Here is a 21,635-nt window from a genome sequence, read left to right as displayed (position 1 = left end):
AATTGATTGTAAAACATGTGTGTTTGAACAATATGGAATCAGTGCATCTTGAAAAAGAACAGAATAACAGCAATGTTTAGGGAACAAGGGAAGACAACCATAAGGTCTGACTGCCTGCAAAAAGAGCCATATTTTTCTTCTTGCAGAGAGCCTATAAGTGGACATGCAAGTAGGGAAGATATCACTAAATTCTTTTCCTAGCAAGGAATATTAATATTAATACCTTGGAAAGGAATGCATTCCTGGGGGAGGTCCACAAACAGTGCTCTAGGAATGTCTGTCTTATGTGGTTGAGATAAGGACTGAGATACACCCTGGTCTCCTGCAGTGCCCTCAGGCTTACTAGGGTGGGAGAAAAACTCCGCCCTGGTAAATATGAGGTCAGACCAGTTCTCTGCTCTCGAACCCTGTTTTCTATTGTTTAAGATGTTTATCAAGACAATACGTGCACCGCTGAACATAGGCCCTTATCAGTGGTTCCGCTTTTGCCCTTTGCCTTGTGATCTTTGTTGGACCCTTATCAGTAGTTCTGCTTTTGCCCTTTGTCCTGTTCCCTCAGAAGCATGTGATCTTTGTTAGACCCTTATTAGCAGTTCTGCTTTTTGGCCTTTGAAGCATGTGATCTTTGTACCTACTCCCTGTTCTTACACTCCCTCCCCTTTTGAAACCCTTAATAAAAACTTGTTGGTTTTGAGGCTCAGGTGGGCATCACGGTCCTACCGATATGTGATGTCACCCCAGTGGCCCAGCTGTAAAATTCCTCTCTTTGTACTGTCTCTCTTTATTTCTCAGCCGGCCAACACTTATGGAAAATAGAAAGAACCTATGTTGAAATATGGGGGGCAGGTTCCCCCAATAGAGAAGAAAACAAGAATATTCAATATCGTCATTTCTATTTAACATCGTAGTGGAGGTTTAAGCAAGTGGAGAAAGATAAATATAAAGATTAAAAAGAAATAAAACCATCTTTATTTGTAGACGACATGATTACATAGTAGAAAATCCAGGAGATTCTAGTATTAGAATGAATAAATGAATTTGGAAAAGTTGCTGGATACAAGTTCAGTTTTTGTTTCGAGACAGGGTCTCTCCTCTGTCACCCAGGCTAGAGTGCAGTGGTGCAGCCTTGGCTCACTGTAGCCTCGACCTCCTGGGCTCAAGCAATCCTCCTACCTCAGCCTCCCAGGTAGCTTGGACTACAGGTGTATGCCACCACACTCAGCTAATTTTTAAATTTTTTTGTAGAGACGAGGTCCCACTATATTGCCCAGGCTGGGATACGAGTTTATTATACAGAAAAGTATTTTATTCTATATGCCATAAAGAAAACTGACAAGTGAAATAAATATGTGCTATAGTTATTATCATCAAAATGTAATAATAGAACAAAATTTTATATAAGATGTATAAGACTCCTACATTGAAACTTACTAGGGAGAAATTAAAGAAGGCTTAAATAAGTGAATAGTTATAAAAGTTTATGTTTTGCCTGTAATCTTAGCTACTCAGGAGGCTGAGGCACAAGAATCGCTTGAACCCTGGAGACGGAGGTTGCAGTGAACCTATATCACACCGCTGCATTCCAGCCTGGGCAACAGGGTAAGTCTCCACCTCAAAAAATAAAAAAAGTTTATGTTTTGAAAGATTTAGTATTTTTAAGATGTCAATACTTCCAAATTTGATATACAGATTCAATGAAATCCCAACTAAATCTCATCTGAATTTCTGTAGTAATAAACAAGCTGGTAATTTAATATGTGTGTGTGTGTGTGTGTGTGTGTGTGTGTGTGTACACAAGTGGTTTTCAAACATTTTCAAATTCAGGATCCCAGTGTCCCAGTGTGCTTAAAAAAACTCAGGACTCCAGCCGGGTGTGGTGGCTAATACCTGTAATTCCAGCACTTTGGGAAGCCAAGGCGGGCAGATCACTTGAGCTCAGAAGTTCAAGACCAGCTTCGCCAACATGGTGAAACCTTGTCTGTACTGAAAAAACAAAAATTAGCCGGGCATGGTGGTGCATGCCTGTAGTCCCAGCTACTCAGGAGGCTGAGGCAAGAGAATCGCTTGAACCCAGGAGGCAGAAGTTGCAATGAACCGATATTGCACCACCGCACTCCAACCTGGGTGACAGAGCGAGATTCCGTCTCAAAAAAACAAACAACAAAAAACCCAGGACTCCAAAGATCTTTGGTTTATATGTACTATATCTATCAACATTTAATACAATTATGTATCAGCTAATTTAAAAACAAGGATAAAGCCTCTATGTAGAAACATATATTACATTCTACATAAAAATATTTTCTAAACAAAAAACAGTGAGAAAAGTAACATTTTTACGAGAAAACCCTCCAATAGACACCCTCTAATAGACAACAGCTAGATTCTCATATATCTGCTATAGAATTCTATCTGTTCTGATATGCTGTTTTGGTTGACGTACATGAAGAAAAGTTGGTTCAACTCAAATATGTAACTGCTAAAAGATAAAGTATATTAATAGCATTTTCAGGTTCTGGGGATGTTCTTCCTCGATATGACCCTTAACAAATTAGTTGCAATGTGGAATCTGAAAGCATATCAATTAACTTTCATATTCTATTACATTAAAATCCTTTGTCCTATCTTGCATTTGGAATGAGTCCTCTTGTATGATTTTGTAGCAACATGAAACTGGTCATTTGGAAAATGTTGCAGATGTTCCGAATGCTGATATATTTCATTATCTATTATGTAAAAAATCATATTAGTTAATATCACTACTTATTTCACGAGAATTTCTTTTTTTTTTTAAAAACAGAGTTTCACTCTTGTTGCCCAGGCTGGAGTGCAATGGTGCGATCTTGGCTCACTGCAACCTCTGCCTCCTGGGTTCAAGCAATTCTCCTGCCTCAGTCTCCCAAGTAGCTGGGTTTACAGGCATGCACCACCACACCCAGGTAATTTTTTGTATTTAGTAGAGACGGGGGTTTCACCATGTTGGTCAGGCTGGTCTCGAACTCCTGACCTCAGGTGATCCACCCGCCTTGGCGTCCCAAAGTGCTGGGATTATAGGTGTGTGCCATCACGCCCGGCCAAGAAATGTCTTTAAATATGGGGACTCTGTTAAGCAGATAGTGGTGGATACAAGGTTATCAAATTTCTAATTTTCAATTGAAAGCTAGAATGTTATTATTGGTAATAAATATTGTTAGTTGTTTTCTTCAAAGTGACAGGGTTTGCTTATTTTTGAGAAAATTTCTGCCAAATGCCCATGTCTGAATAAACATAGTTTGTTTTATTGAGATAAAATGGTATTCCATGAAAACAGTTGCTAGTTCAGTTTACAAATCACAATGGCTTTCCCTCAAGACAACTATTGTGCATTCATTCCCACTTGATATATAGAATATTAAGAAGTTACACAAGGATCAAAACTTAATAAAATTAAAGTTGATGATTTTTACTGCTTCAAAGATATTCTTAGGTGAATACAGCTTAAAAAAGAACTCTAAGTAGGTAGCAGAGGCCACTGGCATAGTTAGGTGCCATTGCCTTTACTATGGTAAGAGGCCACTAGTTTTATCCATAATTGCTTCTGCACCATCTGTACTAAATTTCACCGTAGTAGAAAAAACAAAGGCAAATAATAACTTAGTACTAGTACAAAAATAATTTTGACTTAATAGACCACTTGAAAGTATCTTGGGAATTCCCAGAGTTCTGTGGACCACACTTTGAAAAACCACTGGCATGTTCATACAAATGCACATGTGTGGAAATGCAAAGGCCCTAGAATAGCCAAGATAACCAGAAAGAAAAACAAAGGTGGAGGCCTTAGAATATGAGACTTCAAAACTTACTAAACAGCTACAGTATTTAAGATAGTACAATATGGGTAAAAAGACAGTTATATAAATCAATGTAACAGAATAAAGAACCCAAGAAAAAATAAAATTTTAAAAAAGGCATCAGTGCAATTCATTAAAGGAAAGGTGTATCTTTTTGATAATCAGTGTGGGAGCAACTGGAAGAAACTAAACACCTTGATCCCTGCCCTACATAAAAATAAATTTTTTAATTTTTTTAGACAAGGTCTTGCTCTGCCACCTAGGCTGGAGTGCAGTGGCGCGATCATAGCTCACTGCAGCCTCAACATCCCAGGCTTAAGTGATCCTCCCATCTCAGCCTCCTAAGTAGCTGGGACAACAAGTGGGCACCACCATGACTGGCTAAATTTTGTATTTTTTGTACAGACAGGGTTTCACTGTGTTGCCCAGGCTGGTCTCAAACTCCTAAGCTCATGCAATCTGCCCACCTGGGCCTCTCAAAGTAGGATTATAGGCATCAGCCACCACGCCTGACCACTCACAATAAAAAATTAATTTGAAGGCCGGGCGCAGTGGCTCAAGCTGTAATCCCAGCACTTTTGGAGGCCGAGACGGGCGGATCACGAGGTCAGGAAATCGAGACCATCCTGGCTAACAGGGTGAAACCCCGTCTCTACTGAAAAAATACAAAAAACTAACCAGGCGAGGTGGCAGGTGCCTGTAGTCCCAGCTACTCGGGAGGCTGAGGCAGGAGAATGGTGTAAACCTGGGAGGCGGAGCTTGCAGTGAGCTGAGATCTGGCCACTGCACTCCAGCCTGGGCGACAGAGCGAGACTCCGTCTCAAAAAAAAAAAAATTAATTAATTAATTTGAAAAGGATCATAGTCCTAAATGTGAAGGCTAAAACTATACAATTTCTAGAAAAGAGTTATCTCTTCAAGACTGGAGGGGCTGGGCACAGTGTAATCCCAGCACTTTGGGAGGCCGAGGCAGGCAGATCACCTGAGGTCAGGAGTTCAAGACCAGCCTGGCCAACATGGTGAAACCTCGTCTCTACTAAAAGTACAAAAATTAGCTGAGAGTGGTAGTGGGCACCTGTAGTCCCAGCTACTCAGGAGGCTGAGGCAGGATAATCACTTTGAATCTGGGAGATGGAAGTTGCAGTGAGCCAAGATCACGCCACTGCACTCCAGCTTTGGTGACAGAGTGAGACTCTGTCTCAAAAAAAAAAAAAAAAAAAAAAAAAAAAGAAGACTGGACAAAAGATAATTTTTTGTTTGTGAAAACATAAAAGGAAAAAACAATGAAAAAAATTAGACTTTTGCTTGTCAAAAGATACCATTAAGAAAGTGAAAAGGCAATTAACTGAAAGAAAATATTTGCAATGCACATATCTCATGAAAGGCATATATCCAGAATATTTAAAGAACACATATTTAATAAAGACAACATATCTAATAAAAATCAGCACGTTAACCAGGACATTACAAAAGATGATATTCAAATGGCCAATGAGTATATTAAAGATGCTCAATATCATTACTCAGCAGAGAAAAGCAAATTCAAACCATAGTTCACATCCACTGGAATGGTTAAAATAAAGATCAATAATATCAAGTGTTGATGAGAATGTGGAGCAACTGGAATGCTCATGCATTGCTGATAAGAATGCAAAATGGTACAGTCATTTTGGAAGACGTGTTGGCAGTTCCTAATAGAGTTAAACATATGCCTACTTTGTGATCCAGCAATTCCAGTACTAGGGATATGCCCAAAGGAAATATATGCATATACTGATGAGAGAGAGAGAGAGAGAGAGAGAGAGAGAGAGAGAGAGAGAGAAAGAGACAGAGAGAGAGAGAGAGAGAGAACTTGTAAAAAAATGTTTAGAGGAGCTTTATTCCTAATAGCCAAAAGCCTGAAATGACAGAATAATGGATATATAAACTGTGGTATATTTGCAGAATGGAACACTACACTGCAATATTAAAAATGAACTAGTGACACATGTAATACCTGGATGAATCTCAAACAAATTAAGTTGAGCAAAAGAGGTTAGATACAAAAGCATAGACACAAGATAATTCCAATCATAGGAAGTTTAATATAGGCAAAGCTAATCTGTGATGATAAAAGTGGTTACCTCTAGGTCACAGGTAGTATTAACTGGAAGGGGCATAAGAAACTTTCTGGGTTAATGGAAATATTCTATGTTTTTATGTGAGTGGTGGCTAACTGAATATAAAAATTCATCAAGCTGTATGATTAAAATATGTGCATTTTTGCTATACCCAAATTATACCTTAATTTTAAAAACATCTTCAGAGGTGCTTGAAAACACAGGTTCATGCATGTTTCAAGCTGAAAGGGACTCTGCTGAGACTAGAACTAATAAAGATCCATAAATTATTGGTCATTATTCCTTCCTTAACACCAAGCTTCCAGAACAAGACTTTTCTCTGGAACAACTATTTTCATTTTGATTATTTACTTTAGCCTTTCTGTGACAGTTCTCAACAATATCCAGAGGGAATATCAGGAGCTCTGGTTCTGACTAGCTGACCAAATGGGGTCCCAAGCTGCTCTTTAATTGCCCACTGGGCTTACTATTCAATGGAGAGGGGCTCTTTGTTTGTTTCTAAGTTTATAGATGGCACCTATAAGCATAAGCCTCTCAGGCTCTTGCGCACAGTTTAAAATAGTGTTGCACTAACAGTTTGACACTCATGTCACTAAGACAAATGGAATTCCCGGTTCAGACTTAAACAAATTCTAATAGTGACCCCAACCTTGTCCCTCTGCCACCATAGTCTGATGCAACAGACTACATAAATAGTCCAGCCCTGTATAAGAGGCGAAGTAAACGTACAAAAGTGAAAAGTTGGGTCTTTGGTCAAAAAGTCCCATGTAAATATGTGGAACCCTAGGATATCAACAGTGAGAAGCATCAATTCCTTCTCAAAATGCTTAGGAAAGATTTAAAGCCATGTCAAGGACCTGGTGCTTGCAATACAGAAAGCATAGGCAAGGTTTTAGTTGACACAAAGATTTATTCAAAGAAGGATGTGTCATCAGAAGACACTTTCCCAACAGCTTCTTCTACTTCTGTTTACTGTTTCTTCATCTTCCAATGGGGCTATCATTTTTTTCTTAATTGTGCTGAACTAAAATTTTCCTCATTGTTAACTTGACTTTGGTCTTCTAACATCCTATAAATATTGAAAGAAGAAAGGGCCAGTCGCAGTGTCTCACGCCTGTAATCCCAGCACTTTGGGAGGCCAAGGCAGGCGGATCGCGAGGTCAGGAGTTTGAGACCAGCCTGACCAACACGGTGAAACCCCGTCTCTACTAAAATACAAAAGCTAGCCAGGCATGGTGGCATGCGCCTGTAGTCCCAGCTACTCGGGAGGCTAAGGCAGGAGAATCGCTTGAACCCGGGAGGCAGAGGTTGCAGTGAGCCAAGATCACGCCACTACACTCCAGCCTGGGCAACACAGCGAGGCTCCGTCTCAAAAAAAAAAAAAAAGAAAAAAGAGTAAGAGGAATGTTTAAATCAGAAGAGGAGAGATGCAGCTGAGCATTTTCCTTATGGGCAAATAAGGTCTTTTCCCTACGTTCTTAATCTCTAAAACTTACTTTTGATTTTATACAGACAGTAGATAATTGAAAGATTAGAAGTAATTTAATGTATACACTTCCTCATTTCTAATATAAAAGCCAATCTTAATATTTGAGTTTGAATATTTTTTCCCCTCTGAGGGATTGTTCACAGGTCAGGGCGGAGCCTTCTTTTACTTTCACTCTTATCCTTAATCCTCTTACTGATCCCACACAAGTTTTCAGTACCCAAGGTACATGCCTAGAGTTTTTATCACTTTATAATCATCAAGAATATCTGAAACTCTATTAATCGAAAATCACATCATTTATTCAAAGAAATTGTAATATTTCTGAAGAACTTTGTATTCAGGAGTTACTTTAGGAAATAATTTGAACACACCCCTTCCAAAAAAGGTGGTAAAAAAAGTTTTGCAAAGGGACTCTTAATCTTCTTTTACTGATGTAGAAGTGAATGGCATGGTAGGAGAATGACTTGAAGGTTTTAGCAAAAGTTCAAGACCATGATTATAAAGTCATGGCTTTTTTCACTCAGTTCTAGCTTTAAGACCATTGAGTTATGTGGCCACACCATTGTAGAATGAACGATGTCTCTCACTAATCTCTTTATTTTTACCATCAGCGTCTCTGTGCCTCTGACAGCCTTTAAGATATAGTATCCAAGTCGGCCTCAGACTGGAATGGCAACTGTCAATACAGTGAAATATAATCTTAGAATACTCTTCCCCCAGGCTGGGCGCCGTGGCTCACGCCTGTAATCCCAGCACTTTGGGAGGCCAAGGTGGGGGGATCACCTGAGGTCAGAAGTTCGAGACTAGCCTAGCCAACATGGTGAAACCCTGTCTCTACTAAAAATACAAAAAATTAGCTGGGTGGGGTGGCGGCGTGTGCCTGTAATTCCAGCTACTTGGGAGGCTGAGGCAGGAGAATCGCTTGAACCCGGGAGGCGGAGGTTGCAGTGAGCTGCGATCATGCCATTGAACTCCAGCCTGGGCAACAAGAGTGAAACTCTGTCTCAAAAAAAAAACACTCTTCCCCCAGTCCATGAACAGAATCTCTATATGATAAAAGAATGTCTCTATAAGAAGGTCCTTCCAGCACAGATTTGACTGCAAGACAAAATAAAAACTGCTCAGATAACCTCCTTGGTACCCATCTAATTGCACTTCTCTATTAATGAGTATTATTTGTTTTTTTGAAGGTGATGTACCAAATGCCAAATACATAAAGTAGGCATAAATGATCATTATAAAATCAATCAAATCAAACTAGTTTGGGATTTTAAGTGTATAATTTTCTTCAGTAAACAAGTTATTTTGATAGTGGGAAAAATTAGGTGCTCAAAAGGTATATCCTAAATTAATTATTTTTATTACTTCAATTGCACAACAAAAGTAGTATTTCTCTTGAGTCAAGAACAACAAAAAACCTCCCAAGTCTGCAACTTTATCCCTATTTACTGAAATGCTTGATGTAACACTAATACCTTATGATCCAAGCCTGCTCAGAAGGATAAGAAGTCATTTTTCTTATCTGTCACATTGTCCCTTCACACTACCATCTTCCTCAGGCATGTACACAAACACCGCTTCCACCACACCTCATAACTTTATAAAATGTTTTCTTTAATAGAGTTTGATAAAGATGTCTGCTCTGCATATGAGTCACACATACGTTTGTCCTTCGATCTCAATTATCTGAGTTCTTTGTTAGTAAACATCCATCTCCATAGTAAAACCACAAATCAAGACAAACAAACTCAGGGTGAACCAGATCTTTCTAGGCTCTTTGATTTGATGACTCAGAAGCAAGGAAAGGTTATCTATTAGGTACAGCCTTCAAGTTTTGGATCAAGAATAGTCAGCAATCTGGAAAACAAAGTTCCAACAAGACACTGACAGCTGTCTTTCTGCTTTCTCTTTAGAGGGCCTACACCTTTATCAAAAGAAGGGCACATGTTATAAGGTACAAAGAATGGGAAGAAATTCTTAGCTATCTAGCCAAAATGAACATACAGAAAAATGAATAAATTGATGCAGTGCTTTGGCTATAAATACTATCAATGATTCATAGACATTGTTGTTCATCAGCAGGACATGGGAAAAGTGAGCAACTGCCCCAAATCCCATTTGTTCTGGGTAGCCTGTGTCTTAGGTTAAAATCCTATAATGTGTCCATTTCCAAAATGATCTCCTCAGCCAAGAAGGGGACATCTTACAATTATTTAACTCCCACAAATTTTAGGTAGGATGGTTTTGTTTTGAGACAGAGCCTTGCTCGGTCACCCAGGCTGGAGTGCACTGGCGCAATCTCAACTCACTGCAACCTCTGCCTCCCAGTTCAAGCAATTCTTGTGCCTCAGCCTCCTAAGTAGCTGGGATTACAGGCATGCGAAACCACGCCCAGCTAATTTTTGTATTTTTAGTAGGGACGGGGTTTCGCCAGGCTGGTCTCAAACACCTGACCTCAAGTGATCCACCACTTCGGCCTCCCAAAGTGCTAGGATTATAGGTGTGATCCACTGCATCCAGCTGGTATGGTGTCGCTTGAATCACCAAAGCCAAGATGAGACTGATGTTATGGGAATAACATCTACTGATGAAGCAGTTAAGGAACTGCTGAAAATCGAAAATACTCTATACTTATTTTATAGAGAGACAGTAAGAATCTAGTTCATAGGTGTCTAAAGGCATAGAATTTACCCTGTGCTTAAATCACTGAAGCTAATAATTTAAAAGTATGTATTTTAGGCAATGTGTTTCTTTGCAAAAGCGTGAACCTGAGATTACCAGATGATTAAGAAATTGTGAAAAAAATCATTACGTGGCAAAAGTGGCACACTCTGCACACCTCTTTTAGTTTCAATGGAATAACGCTGTTAGATTAATATATACGTATCTAGAAAATAAACTGCAGACCCGAGATTTAAATAAAATATTTTCACTTTAAAAACTGTTATAATTGTCAAAGGATTTAATTCTATCACATTAAATTCTATATCTGTGAATAAAGTAATTACATGAAAAATAATTATACCGCCACAAGGTTAGACAGAGCAAGAGCTGTCACTAAAATAGAGGGTTAAGTGTAACATGTGCCATAAGAATAATTCAAAAGATAATCCATGAAGTCATATAAAATGCTTGAAGGTAATATAAGGCAATGAAGACCAACAGAAGAGGTGCCACACTGGCCGTATCTCTAAGTAACAGGCAATGAAACCTCCAGATAAGCATCTTCCTAATGTGCAGCTGACTCCAAGGCATGGATCATAATCAGAGGTGCACTTCCTGGTGCAGGAGCAATTATAAAAATTTATTAGATTCTTTTTAACAGAAGAATCTACAACAAAATTTTCCCATAAATATGTTTCCATAAAGAACTCAAATCATTTAGCCTCAATTTTGTTAGACTTGCTACCTTGACTTTTGTCAGCCTAGATGTTGTTTTCCACAGATGTAGAAAGTAATTCTGTTAACAACAGTTGGTCCTACTAAAGTAGATGGACATTCCACAACAAAACATTATTCGCTCAAAAAATGCATTAACATATATTTCTCATTCAAAAGGGATCCGAACCAACTGAGAGGTAGCTGAAGACAGAATTACTCATAAAGTCCAATTCCTTATCTATGAGGCTTCTTTAGTTCAAAGTTAAAGAAAGCAGCACACACGTTTCATTGTTTTGGTTGTCTTTCAGAAAGGTACCACGGCTTCCTGGAATGAAAACAGGCCTAGAAAAATAATAATAAAGCTTAGCCACCAAGAAGTTCTCTCCTACTCAAAAGATTGGTACTTTCAGGCAGAGAAGGTCAATGCCATAGAACAGTATTTTAGAAACTCATACAGCGTATATCTGATGCAAATTAAGTAATCTTAGGACTACTTACATATCAGATTATTTACATGTAGGATCTAATTCCTTATTCAAAAATCAACTTAAAAACTCTTCTTGCAAAAGGAAGAACTGCTAAATAACAGTTCACTGAAGCTCCTCCCTTGTTGCATGAGATGACTTTACATACAGCTAAGATTGGTACATGATAAATATGGAATGTTGGCCAGGCGTGGTGGTTAATGCCTGTAATCTCAACACTTTGGGAGGCCGAGGTGGGTGGATCACCTGAGGTCAGGAGTTCAAGACCAGCCTGACCAACAAGGTGAAACCCCGTCCCTACTAAAAATACAAAACTTAGCTGGGTGTGGTGGCAGGTGCCTGTAGTCCCAGCTACTCGGGAAGCCAAGATAGGAGAATTGCTTGGACCTGGGAGGCAGAGGTTGCAGTGAGCCAAGATGGTGCCACTGCACTCCAGCATGGGTGACGGTGCGAGACTCTGTCTCAAAAAAAAAAAAAAAAATATATATATATATTTATATATATATGGAGTGCTACTCAGAATCTAGTATTGAATATGTCTACTTTTAATAACACAAGGTAACTGCTTTGGCAGCATGTGTTCCTAGTAGCTAGTCACTCGACAATAAAACATCAGTAATCTGGTAGTTTAAGAAGGTCTAAAAAGCCCAATCAAGGACTACTCTTGTAATCTTGAATAAAATACTTCAGGTTAAAATATAACATTTCCAGGGTTCAAAATTGTAAATGATCATTCCAAATGGGCACAAAGTCTAGCATTCTCAGAATGTGACTATAAAAAAGATTTATTGTTTAAGTTCCCTATCTCGATATCTCATTCAATGCAGGGAAGCAATGATAGCGACTCTACACATTTCCATGCTCATTTCCAGGGGACAACCATGGTTGCCAAGTTAAAGCAATAGGAACAAGCATGAGTCCTCTAAAGTAATAGTCTACATTAAAAATGACAGCATAGCCCTAGATGGGGCAGTTCAGCAAGATGCAAGGTACAATCCACTAACCAAAAAATCAGAAAGCTAAGAATATGTATAAAACTCATTAGCTTTGACACTTAAAAATATATCCACAGACAGAAGCTTTGGTCTTTTTAAAGTGACCTTCACAAATCAGTTTCGTGTTTGTTTGCATTTTCTTTCACAGTTTAAGCCTCAATCAAATCAGCAGTCTCTAGGGATTTTGAAATTGCTATAGATTAAAATCCTCTCTGACTCAACTGTTTGACTAATGCCGAGTATTTAATAATTCTACTTGAGAGAGAAATTTTGGACAAAATCCTGCCATGCGCTGTCTTCAGATGCTCCCCAGCTGCATGACAAAGCAAGGCATCACTGTCCTTATTTTATCACTTGACTTAGAGACGAGAAAATATATCACTGCAGACACTTCTACCATTTAGTAGGCCTGGCTGAAAACAGTTTTATAATACTAATAGAGCAATCATCACATATAAAGGCAAAGATCTCCTCCGTACTAATGATATATATTCATAGCTTGTTTCCAAGGATAGGAAATTAATAACTGTGATAGGCCAGAGTTAAGTAAATGAATTTCTAAACTTGATGCTTTTCATAATAAAATCATTCAAGCTATAGCATTTGGACTCTTCTCTGCTTCCACAGATTAGGCACTTTGATACTCAACAGGTTGAGTAAATTGAATCCATATATTGTATTTACGTTCTCTGTCAAGGTTGCTTCTCCACATTTCAGTGATCAAAGGCAAAACAGTTATCAACCCTGTAGCCTTCAATACTATGTTCGTTACATTTAATCAAGTGCCAACTCCACGGCATCATTCACCAACCTTAGGAATGGGTAAAAGCATGGCATTGTTCAGCAACAAATATAGGCATAGTACTGTATTAAAACACACACACACCACAAAACAAAAAAACAAAGAAGAAAGCAAATAAATGTCATCCTCTACATTGTGCGAGAAAATTAGTTAAAAATGCACAGGACTGCCCAATAAACATTTCAGAGGTGGTTTTCTACCTGAGGCAGCATCAATCACTGTGGAAACTCCCCTTCGATCAGAGACTGGACGGGATGACCCTGGCATGCTGACTGGGTCAGAGCGGACTGGCTGGATCCTGCAATGCAATTTAATTTAATTCACATATGTTACTGGCATCAAAACTGTCACTTGCTACAACAGACCTTAAATCAGGAATGCTGGAGTAGCACAATTCATTAAAGAACCATCCATTCTAAAACAAGACAAACAGGGGAGCGGCAGTCCCTAATTGCTGCCCAAGGATAAAGCACTACAAACATTCTCTACACGCCAGACCCCTTCTAACTTATTTTCGTGTGTTATTCCATAGATTTTTAAGGAAGGGACTGAAAAGCTGACATTAATTCAAAGGGATACAATAAGTAGAATGGGAGAGGAAATGAAACACTGAAAATGTTTATACTGAAACCTTTGGCATTTCCAAGGGACACATATGAAGAGTTTTAAGAATCCTGAAATTCACTAATAGCACCATAGCTATTAATGTGTTCCATAAAAGGCATCAATATGTAATTCAAAATTTTGAGATGCTCCATTAAAATCCTTTATGAAAGTTACTTTATATCTGACAGTAAGCACAGGATAACAAAGATGTACTGTGGCTGGGGTGGGTCACTACTAACTGAGCTACCTTTATAAAATTACCAACTAGCATACAAGAATCAATTAGAACCTCAGTAAATGTGCAAATTACCACATACGATTTAAAGCTGCTTAAGAACAATAAACATCCATCCAGGATAACACAGTGAAGCCCCGTATCTACTAAAAATGCAAAAATTAGCCGGGCGTGGTAGCATGCACCTATAGTCCCAGCTACTCAGAAGGCTGAGGCAGAACTGCTTGAACCCAGAAGGCAGAGGTTTCAGTGAGCCGAGATTGTACCACTGCACTCCAGCCTGGGTGACAGAGTGAGACTCCGTCTCAGGAAAAAAAAAAAAAAAAGAATAATAAACATATAAATGCCAAATGCCGGGTGTTCTTTCTAGCTGCATTAGAATAAACACTATTAACACAAAAGTATCTAGAAGATTAAAAGATCTGAAAGTCCCAGGCAACTCAGTGAAACAAAAACTTATTACAACAATGTATGTATGCATTCTGGTAATTCATTCATACTGTAAGTATTTACTGAGTATTAATTGCATGTAGGCATTACTCTGGGAACAAGTAGGAACAAAACATAAAATACAGACCAATGTGTATATATATGACATAGCACATGAACATTCATGACAATGCAAAATAAAACTAAAGTGTAAATATGAATGACATAAATAATAGAAGCTCAGATTGAGGAGATGGGGGAAGACATGCAGGGTCCACATCAGAGAGAGATATTGTAGAGCTGGAACAGGGATTAGGTCTGGATATAGTAATAGTATATATGCATAATGAAGAGGAGCAAGAAATGCCCTTTAAGCACAGGACTGCAACATGCAGAAACTTAGATTAGTGACTGAATACGATAGATTCAGGGCATCTTGAAGTGCATGATTTGGCTGAAGTATAGAGTTCATAAAGGCTATTGGTGGAAGATAAAAAGTTGATAAGAAACGTGGGAAAGATGACAGAAGCCTGAAATGCCAAGTGTGTACTGCAAACTAGTTATGAAATGCATGCATTTGTTGTGAGAAAGAAAAAAAAGGAGGGAGGTATAGGATGATCTAGTACTGGAAGGTGAAAATACTGATTAACAAATATTGATCACTGCTATGTAGAACTACCCAATATTCATTCCATCCCAGCTAATTTTTCTAAGCCAATCATGGTAATCGCATGTCTTGGCAGTGGTTAGTTAGGAGATAGGTAAGCCTAAGCTAATGTGGGCCAGTTAGAAAAGAGAAATTTATTTAAAGTGTCTGGAAAAGAAGTTTCCTTGTTCTTGAGAGCAACAAAAAGCTAGCCTCTTAGATATGGTCAGTTCATTCAAAGTTATGCCCCCTTCTAGTCTAAACAACTTCCTATGTGGGCTAATACATTTCCTATAGTTAGTCAATTTATATTGGGGTTTCTGAATAATCCAGAGTTGGAGGCAGGGTGTGAATGAGGCTACAGATGAAGCAAGATTGGCCATGAGTTGATAGCTGAAGCTGGACAACAGATACATGGGGGCTTATTCTAGTTTTCTTTTTATTTTAGACATGTTTGAACTTTCTTCATAAAAAAAGAGAAAAACTGATTGGGATGATGGAAACGTTCTGAAATTAGTGGGATGGATGCCAAACACAGTGAATATACTAAAACCCACTGAATTGTACACTTTAAAACCAGAGAATTTCATATTATGTGAATTATATCTCAGTTAAATAAAATAAAATAAATAGTAACCAATTTCTGAGGAGCTTCATCTTAAGTGGAAACAGGCTTTGGATACTCAACATCTTTTACATTATATGTTTCTCAGATCTGTTAGCAAATATTTCATTGCCCATTCTTTTTAAACACCTGCTCTGGGTAGGGAGCTTGCCTGATTCCCTTATGGATGAGAGTCAACACTATGCCCGCCTGTTTCCTATTTTGGTTAGGGGGCAGGGAGGAAGATTATCACTGCACTATATATTATTATTGATATCCTATGGGGTACAGGACAGTGTACTAGGTGTTAAGGATCAGGTGAGCCCCCAAAAATCTAAATAAAGACTTCACAATTTAAAAGAGAAAGTAAAGCCAATGGTCGGTCATAGGCCACCATGCACAGACGAGTAGAAATTAGATGAGAGAAAAGAAGTTGGGCTAGAGTGCTCACAAACGAGAATGAGGAGAATCTCAATAGTCGGGTTTCTAATTGAATGCTGGGTGGAAAATGGTGGTACTAAAAAGGACTTAAAATTGATGTGAGTTAAATCTAAATTTCCCATAAAAACTGCTGTAGGGTCTTAGCCAAGGTCCCAACCAAGCTTACCTGCTGAAAGTTTAAAATATAAATTACAAATGCAGTTAATAGAAATTTATAAACCTGTTGCTCAGTATAAAGGTTTCTAAAGGCTATATGTGTCCAGTAAACAGGTTAATATTCTAATCAAACATAAACAATTTAAAGTCATTGAGTGTTAAACAAAATGTGGGGAGTTATTCAGTATTATTAACAAAGGGCAAGTCTCTGAGGAAGATTCTTAAGGACTTGGAAAAGTAGCTATATCTACTTTTAAAAGAAGCGAGTTAGAACTATCTTAATAGAAGGACTATACCTGAGGAAAAGAGTAACAAAGACAGCTGGAGGAGGCCACTAAACAATGGGGCAAAGACCACCTAAGAAAAAGCGCAGGGTTTTATAAATAGCAGCTGGTCAATCACCAGAAAAAAACGAGACAGTGTCTTGCGCACCGTTTAGCAAAAAAACTAAATGTGTTACATAGTTGTTTAAGAGAATAAATTGGGTTACTTATTTTAAATACTTTATTATTAACATTTAAACAACCAAATGACTGCTGTAAACACGAGTACACTGAATCACTAAGTTGAGGACTGAAAAGAATTGACTCCCTGACCATGGCTTGAGATCGTTATCTAGACCATATTTGATCATTAGCATCACTGAAAATTGGTCGTACACTCTCACTGTATTCTGTCATTATTACCTGACATCTTGGTCAAAAAATGTCACTTTTAGAAAGCTGGAGGAATCATGCTGGAACAAAAAAACAAAAATGTAGAGAAGAAAAAAACAAAATACAAAGCAGACTAAACAAACGAAAAATTCTAAACAACGTATTGAAAGGAGATACATTCTTCTTTATGAATCATTCTTTTGTTTGTTTGTTTGTTTGTTTTTTGTTTTGAGACGGAGTCTCATTCTGTTACCCAGGCTAGAGTGCAGTGGCACGATCTCGGCTCACTGCAACTTCTGCCTCCCGGGTTCAAGCAATTCTCCTGCCACAGCCTCCTGAGTAGCCGGGATCACAGGCGCGCACCACCATGCTCGGCTAATTTTTTGTACTTTTTTAACAGAGATGGGATTTCACCGTGCTGGCCAGGCTGGTCTCGAACTCCTGACCTCGTGATCCCCGCTCCTCGGACTCCCAAAGTGCTAGAATTACAGGCGTGAACCACTGTGCCCTGACCAAATCATTTTTTTAAGAAGATACATCAGTCAGGGGAAAGCAAAAACGTAAAAAGAGACAGCAGTTAGGAGTCTGTGAGATGTTGCTGGGGTGCTGGCATTCGGAATGGAGAGGAGTGGAAGGTTTCTAGATGTATTCTGAATATAAATGATATAAGTTGGTGAAGAATTAGATGCAGCATGTGTGAAAGGAGAGATTTCAAGGATAACCTCTAGATCCTGTCTTGAGTAGGTAGTTTGTGGAGTCATTTAAAGAGATGGGGCCAGGCGCAGTGGCTCACGCCTGTTATCCCCACACTTTGGGAGGCAGAGGCGGGCAGATCACCTGAGGTTAGGAGTTCAAGACCAGCCTGGCCAACATAGTGAAACTCCATCTCTACTAGAAACACAAAAACCAGCCAGGCGTGGTGCCGCGTACCTGTGATACCAGTTACTCAGGAGGCTGGGGTAGGAGAATTGCTTGAATCCAGCAGGCAGACGTTGCAGTGAACTGAGATCATACCACAGCACTCCAGCCAGGGTGACAGAGTGGGACTCAGTCACACAAACACACAAATACTGACGCCTATAATCCCAGCACTTTGGGAGTCCAAGGCGGGAGGATCACTTGAGGTCACGAGTTCGAGACCAGCTTGGCCAACATGTTGAAACCTCGGCTCTACTAATAATACAAAAAGTTGCTGGGTCTGGTGGCGGGCGCCTGTCACCCCAGCTACTCAGGAGGCTGAGGCAGGAGAATTGCTTGAACCCAGGAGACAGAGGTTGCAGTGAGCCGAGATCACACCACTGCACTCCAGCCTGGGTGACACAGCGAGACTCCGTCTCAAAAAATAAAATAAAAAATAAATGAAATAAAGAGCTGAGAAAGAATAGGGGTGAGAGCAGGATTAGCGAGTGAGATGAAGAGCTGCAATTCAGACCCAAGTAGGCAGCTGGCTGTACTCTAGATATATCTCCTGGCACCTCCTGGCAGGTACTCAGTAAATATGTGTCATATTTTCTAAACAGATACATCAGGCATAATCCAAGTTTGCAAAAGTTTTCATTTTGTTATACAATTTTTTATTGATACTGACAAAGAGAAGACAAAAACATATTTCCACTATGTAACTGGAACATATTTTCTCACTATTTTTTAAAAGGTGTGCAAGAAAAAGGTCAGAGGGTTGTTTTATATTCAAGATACACTATAGAATTTTTGGGGTTTTTTTACTTGGAATATATTGGTTTATGTTTTATTGTGTCAAAAATCACTTTTAGTTTAACCACCAATCTTACTTTAAAATGCTTTTAAATATTGAAAAGCTGTCAAGGCTACAGTAGAAGAAACAAGTTTTTTTCTTTTCTTTCTTTCTTTTTTTTTTTTTTAAATTATACTTTAAGTTCTAGGGTACGTGTGCACAACGTGCAGGTTTGTTACATATGTATACATGTGCCATGTTGGTGTGCTGCACCCATTAACTTGTCATTTACATTAGGTATATCTCCTAATGCTATCCCTCCCCCCTTCCCCCAACCCACAATAGGCCCTGGTGTGTGATATCCCCCTTCCTGTGTCCAAGTGATCTCATTGATTAATTCCCACCTATGAGTGAGAACATGCGGTGTTTGGTTTTCTGTTCTTGCGATAGTTTGCTAAGAACGATGGTTTCCATTTGCATCCATGTCCCTACAAAGGACATGAACTCATCCTTTTGTATGGCTGCATAGTATTCCATGGTGTATATGTGCCACGTTTTCTTAATCCAGTCTGTCACTGATGGACATTTGGGTTGATTCCACGTCTTTGCTATTGTGAATAGGGCCGCAATAAACATATGTGTGCATGTGTCTTTGCAGCAGCCTGATTTATAATCCTTTGGGTATATCCCCAGTAATAGGATGGCTGAGTCAAATGGTATTTCTAGTTCTAGATCCTTGAGGAATCGCCACACTGTTTTTCACAATGGTTGAACTAGTTTACAGTCCCACCAACAGTGTAAAAGTGTTCCTATTTCTCCACATCCTTTCCAGCACCTGTTGTTTCCTGATTTTTTAATGATTGTCATTCTAACTGGTGTGAGATGGTATCTCACTGTGGTTTTGATTTGCATTTCTCTGATGGCGAGTGATGATGAGCATTTTTTCATGTGTCCGTTGGCTGTATGAATGTCTTCTTTTGAGAAGTGTTTGTTCATATTCTTTGCCCACTTTGTGATGGGGTTGTTTGTTTTAAAGAGAAGACAAGAAAAGGGAGATTATATTACATTACACTGAGTCCTTCATTATCTGTTGCACCCTAATGTGTCAAGTCTTGGTATAACAAACTGCTAAGCAAACTTGAGACTGCAAGTCAAAACTGTCTGAGTTGCAATAAAAAAATAAGCTAATAATAAAAAGTATAATTTGTACACCTGTACTAGGATTCCTAAAAATAAGGATGAGAGAACATGTATTATAAAAATATAAATGATAAACTATAGCTGAATGTATACCAACGTTTTTCCATCCAAAAACTTTATATAATCTAAAAGAAGAGAGATACAGGATTAGATTAAAATCACAGATGAAATTTAATTGAAAGGTGGTGCCAACTTCAGAAAGATCAGGAAAAGAATACATAATCAGATTCAAGTAGTTAGAAATATAAGCAAAGCATCAAAAGGTGGAATTGCTTGAAAAGTGCAGTGAGTATTAGGTTTAGGGAGAATATAATCTGAAAAACAAGTATTTATTGCATGTAATGTGATCCCACATGAGACCCTACATACAATCCCAAGTAATGACAGTGAATTACATGCAACAGTACATGTAGTCCCCTCAAAAGGGAAACCTAAATATTACATATGATGCTCATTCCACATGAACATATTAATCCTTTCATTCAAATCACTCCCTAGTTCTCATTTCCTACCTGAGACTGTTGAGATCAAGATCATCTGTATCAAAATCCAAAAGAGGCTGCGGCGTGTCACTCGGACCATGAGACTGCAACACAGATGAACTGGATGAGATGACTGTGGTTTGGCCTGAGGGATGGATGGTTTTGAACTGGAACTGTGGACCCATCCACAGACGTCTGTGGGGTCCAGTGTGTGTTACAATTTCAACCTGGAACAGAGTAGCAATGATGATTTAAATGGTTTGTGATCCTGATTTGAGAGACTTCACAATCCCCCATTCTTCCTCTCAACACCCGCATTCTTCAAGAAGCCCATGTTAAAGTGGGAAAGGGATAGGGCACCCATAATTAAAAGGTGATGATAGTCACAGCTGCAGACATTCAAAATATCCCTCTACTGCTTTTCATCAACAAAACCAAAAAATACACTGTGTACATATACATACACAGACACACAAGCGCACCTCACACACATATACAACACAAAAATCACATGAAAGTAAAAGGATCAGTTTCTTGCCTCGTATAACTAGTGTCAGCTCCCTAGGGTCTACCTTTTCGTTCACTCTAGACAGTACTTACCATGTTGTGGGCATGCACTGAATACTACACCTATTAATCCACAGATTAAAAGTAATTCCTTCACTGAGGATCAAGCTTATGACAAATGTGAAGTTGTTCTTGAACTATGCAAGGAAAAGTAAAGGTCTGAAATAATTTTAATGCCCAAAGCCACTTTCTTTCCACAATAAAATATTATAATATTTACTATACTGCCCTAATATTACTCCAATCCACTTTTAAATGAAAAAATTATTTTATACTTTCTCTCAAACTAGATTTTTGTCTTCCAAATACCATTAATTAGTGTGTTTTCTCAACTGCCACAAATATCAACACAGGCATTTTATGTGCTACAAAACAGAAATACCAAAATGCTTTATGAATTTAATGCTCAATGGAGGGCGTAGGGAATGTTGCCAATATTTTATTAAACATTATAAAGTCAAAGAAGTGGGTAGAAAACACTTGGAAAAACCTGAAAATATACATATTACATTTTTTTTTTTTAACAAATAATCAACTCGAATGAGAAACTAAATATGCAAATTAGTTTAAATGTCTTGTCATTGGTACATCCACGCCTGTGCAAGTCAATGTAATTGACTTCCCACGTGCCTTATTTTTGTCCTGAGTTCTTTTATGTTTAATCACATTTCTCTGATTCTGGTGATTAATTCTTAACAAAACATAACTGAAAAGGTTCACAGAGTGTAGCCCTGTGTTTGTGAGTCCAAAAGGGCAGAAGCATCATGGTCTTTGGAACAATATTCACATTCCCACTAATCACAGGGAGAAAAATGCTCA

At 38.6% G+C, this 21,635-nt stretch overlaps 1 protein-coding gene across 24 annotated transcripts in view; it reads right to left on the bottom strand.

The window, feature by feature from the left end:
* Positions 1 to 21,635, bottom strand: part of BCAS3 (BCAS3 microtubule associated cell migration factor) — a 712,862-nt gene that overhangs the window by 300,251 nt on the left and 390,976 nt on the right. For 20 of the 24 annotated variants that reach the window (XR_013406305.1, XR_013406308.1, XR_013406307.1 and 17 more), the window contains 2 exons: positions 20,280 to 20,476; positions 13,302 to 13,399 (listed from right to left, as the gene is read on the bottom strand). Coding sequence is in view for 19 of the 24 variants with exons in the window: in XM_077970813.1 (XP_077826939.1) it covers positions 13,302 to 13,399; positions 20,280 to 20,476 (295 nt within the window). In the remaining 5 variants the exon portion in view is untranslated. Of the gene's footprint in view, positions 1 to 2,777; positions 3,103 to 8,781; positions 11,162 to 13,301; positions 13,400 to 20,279; positions 20,477 to 21,635 lie in introns of those variants that run through there. The other 4 variants (XM_028836243.2, XM_077970823.1, XM_077970821.1 and 1 more) reach the window with 3 other exon arrangements.

Source organism: Macaca mulatta, chromosome 16, assembly GCF_049350105.2.
Source record: "Macaca mulatta isolate MMU2019108-1 chromosome 16, T2T-MMU8v2.0, whole genome shotgun sequence".
Classification (NCBI taxonomy): domain Eukaryota; kingdom Metazoa; phylum Chordata; class Mammalia; order Primates; family Cercopithecidae; genus Macaca; species Macaca mulatta.
Note: the sequence above shows the minus strand (reverse complement) of the source record. Positions and strands in the feature narration are given on the sequence as shown.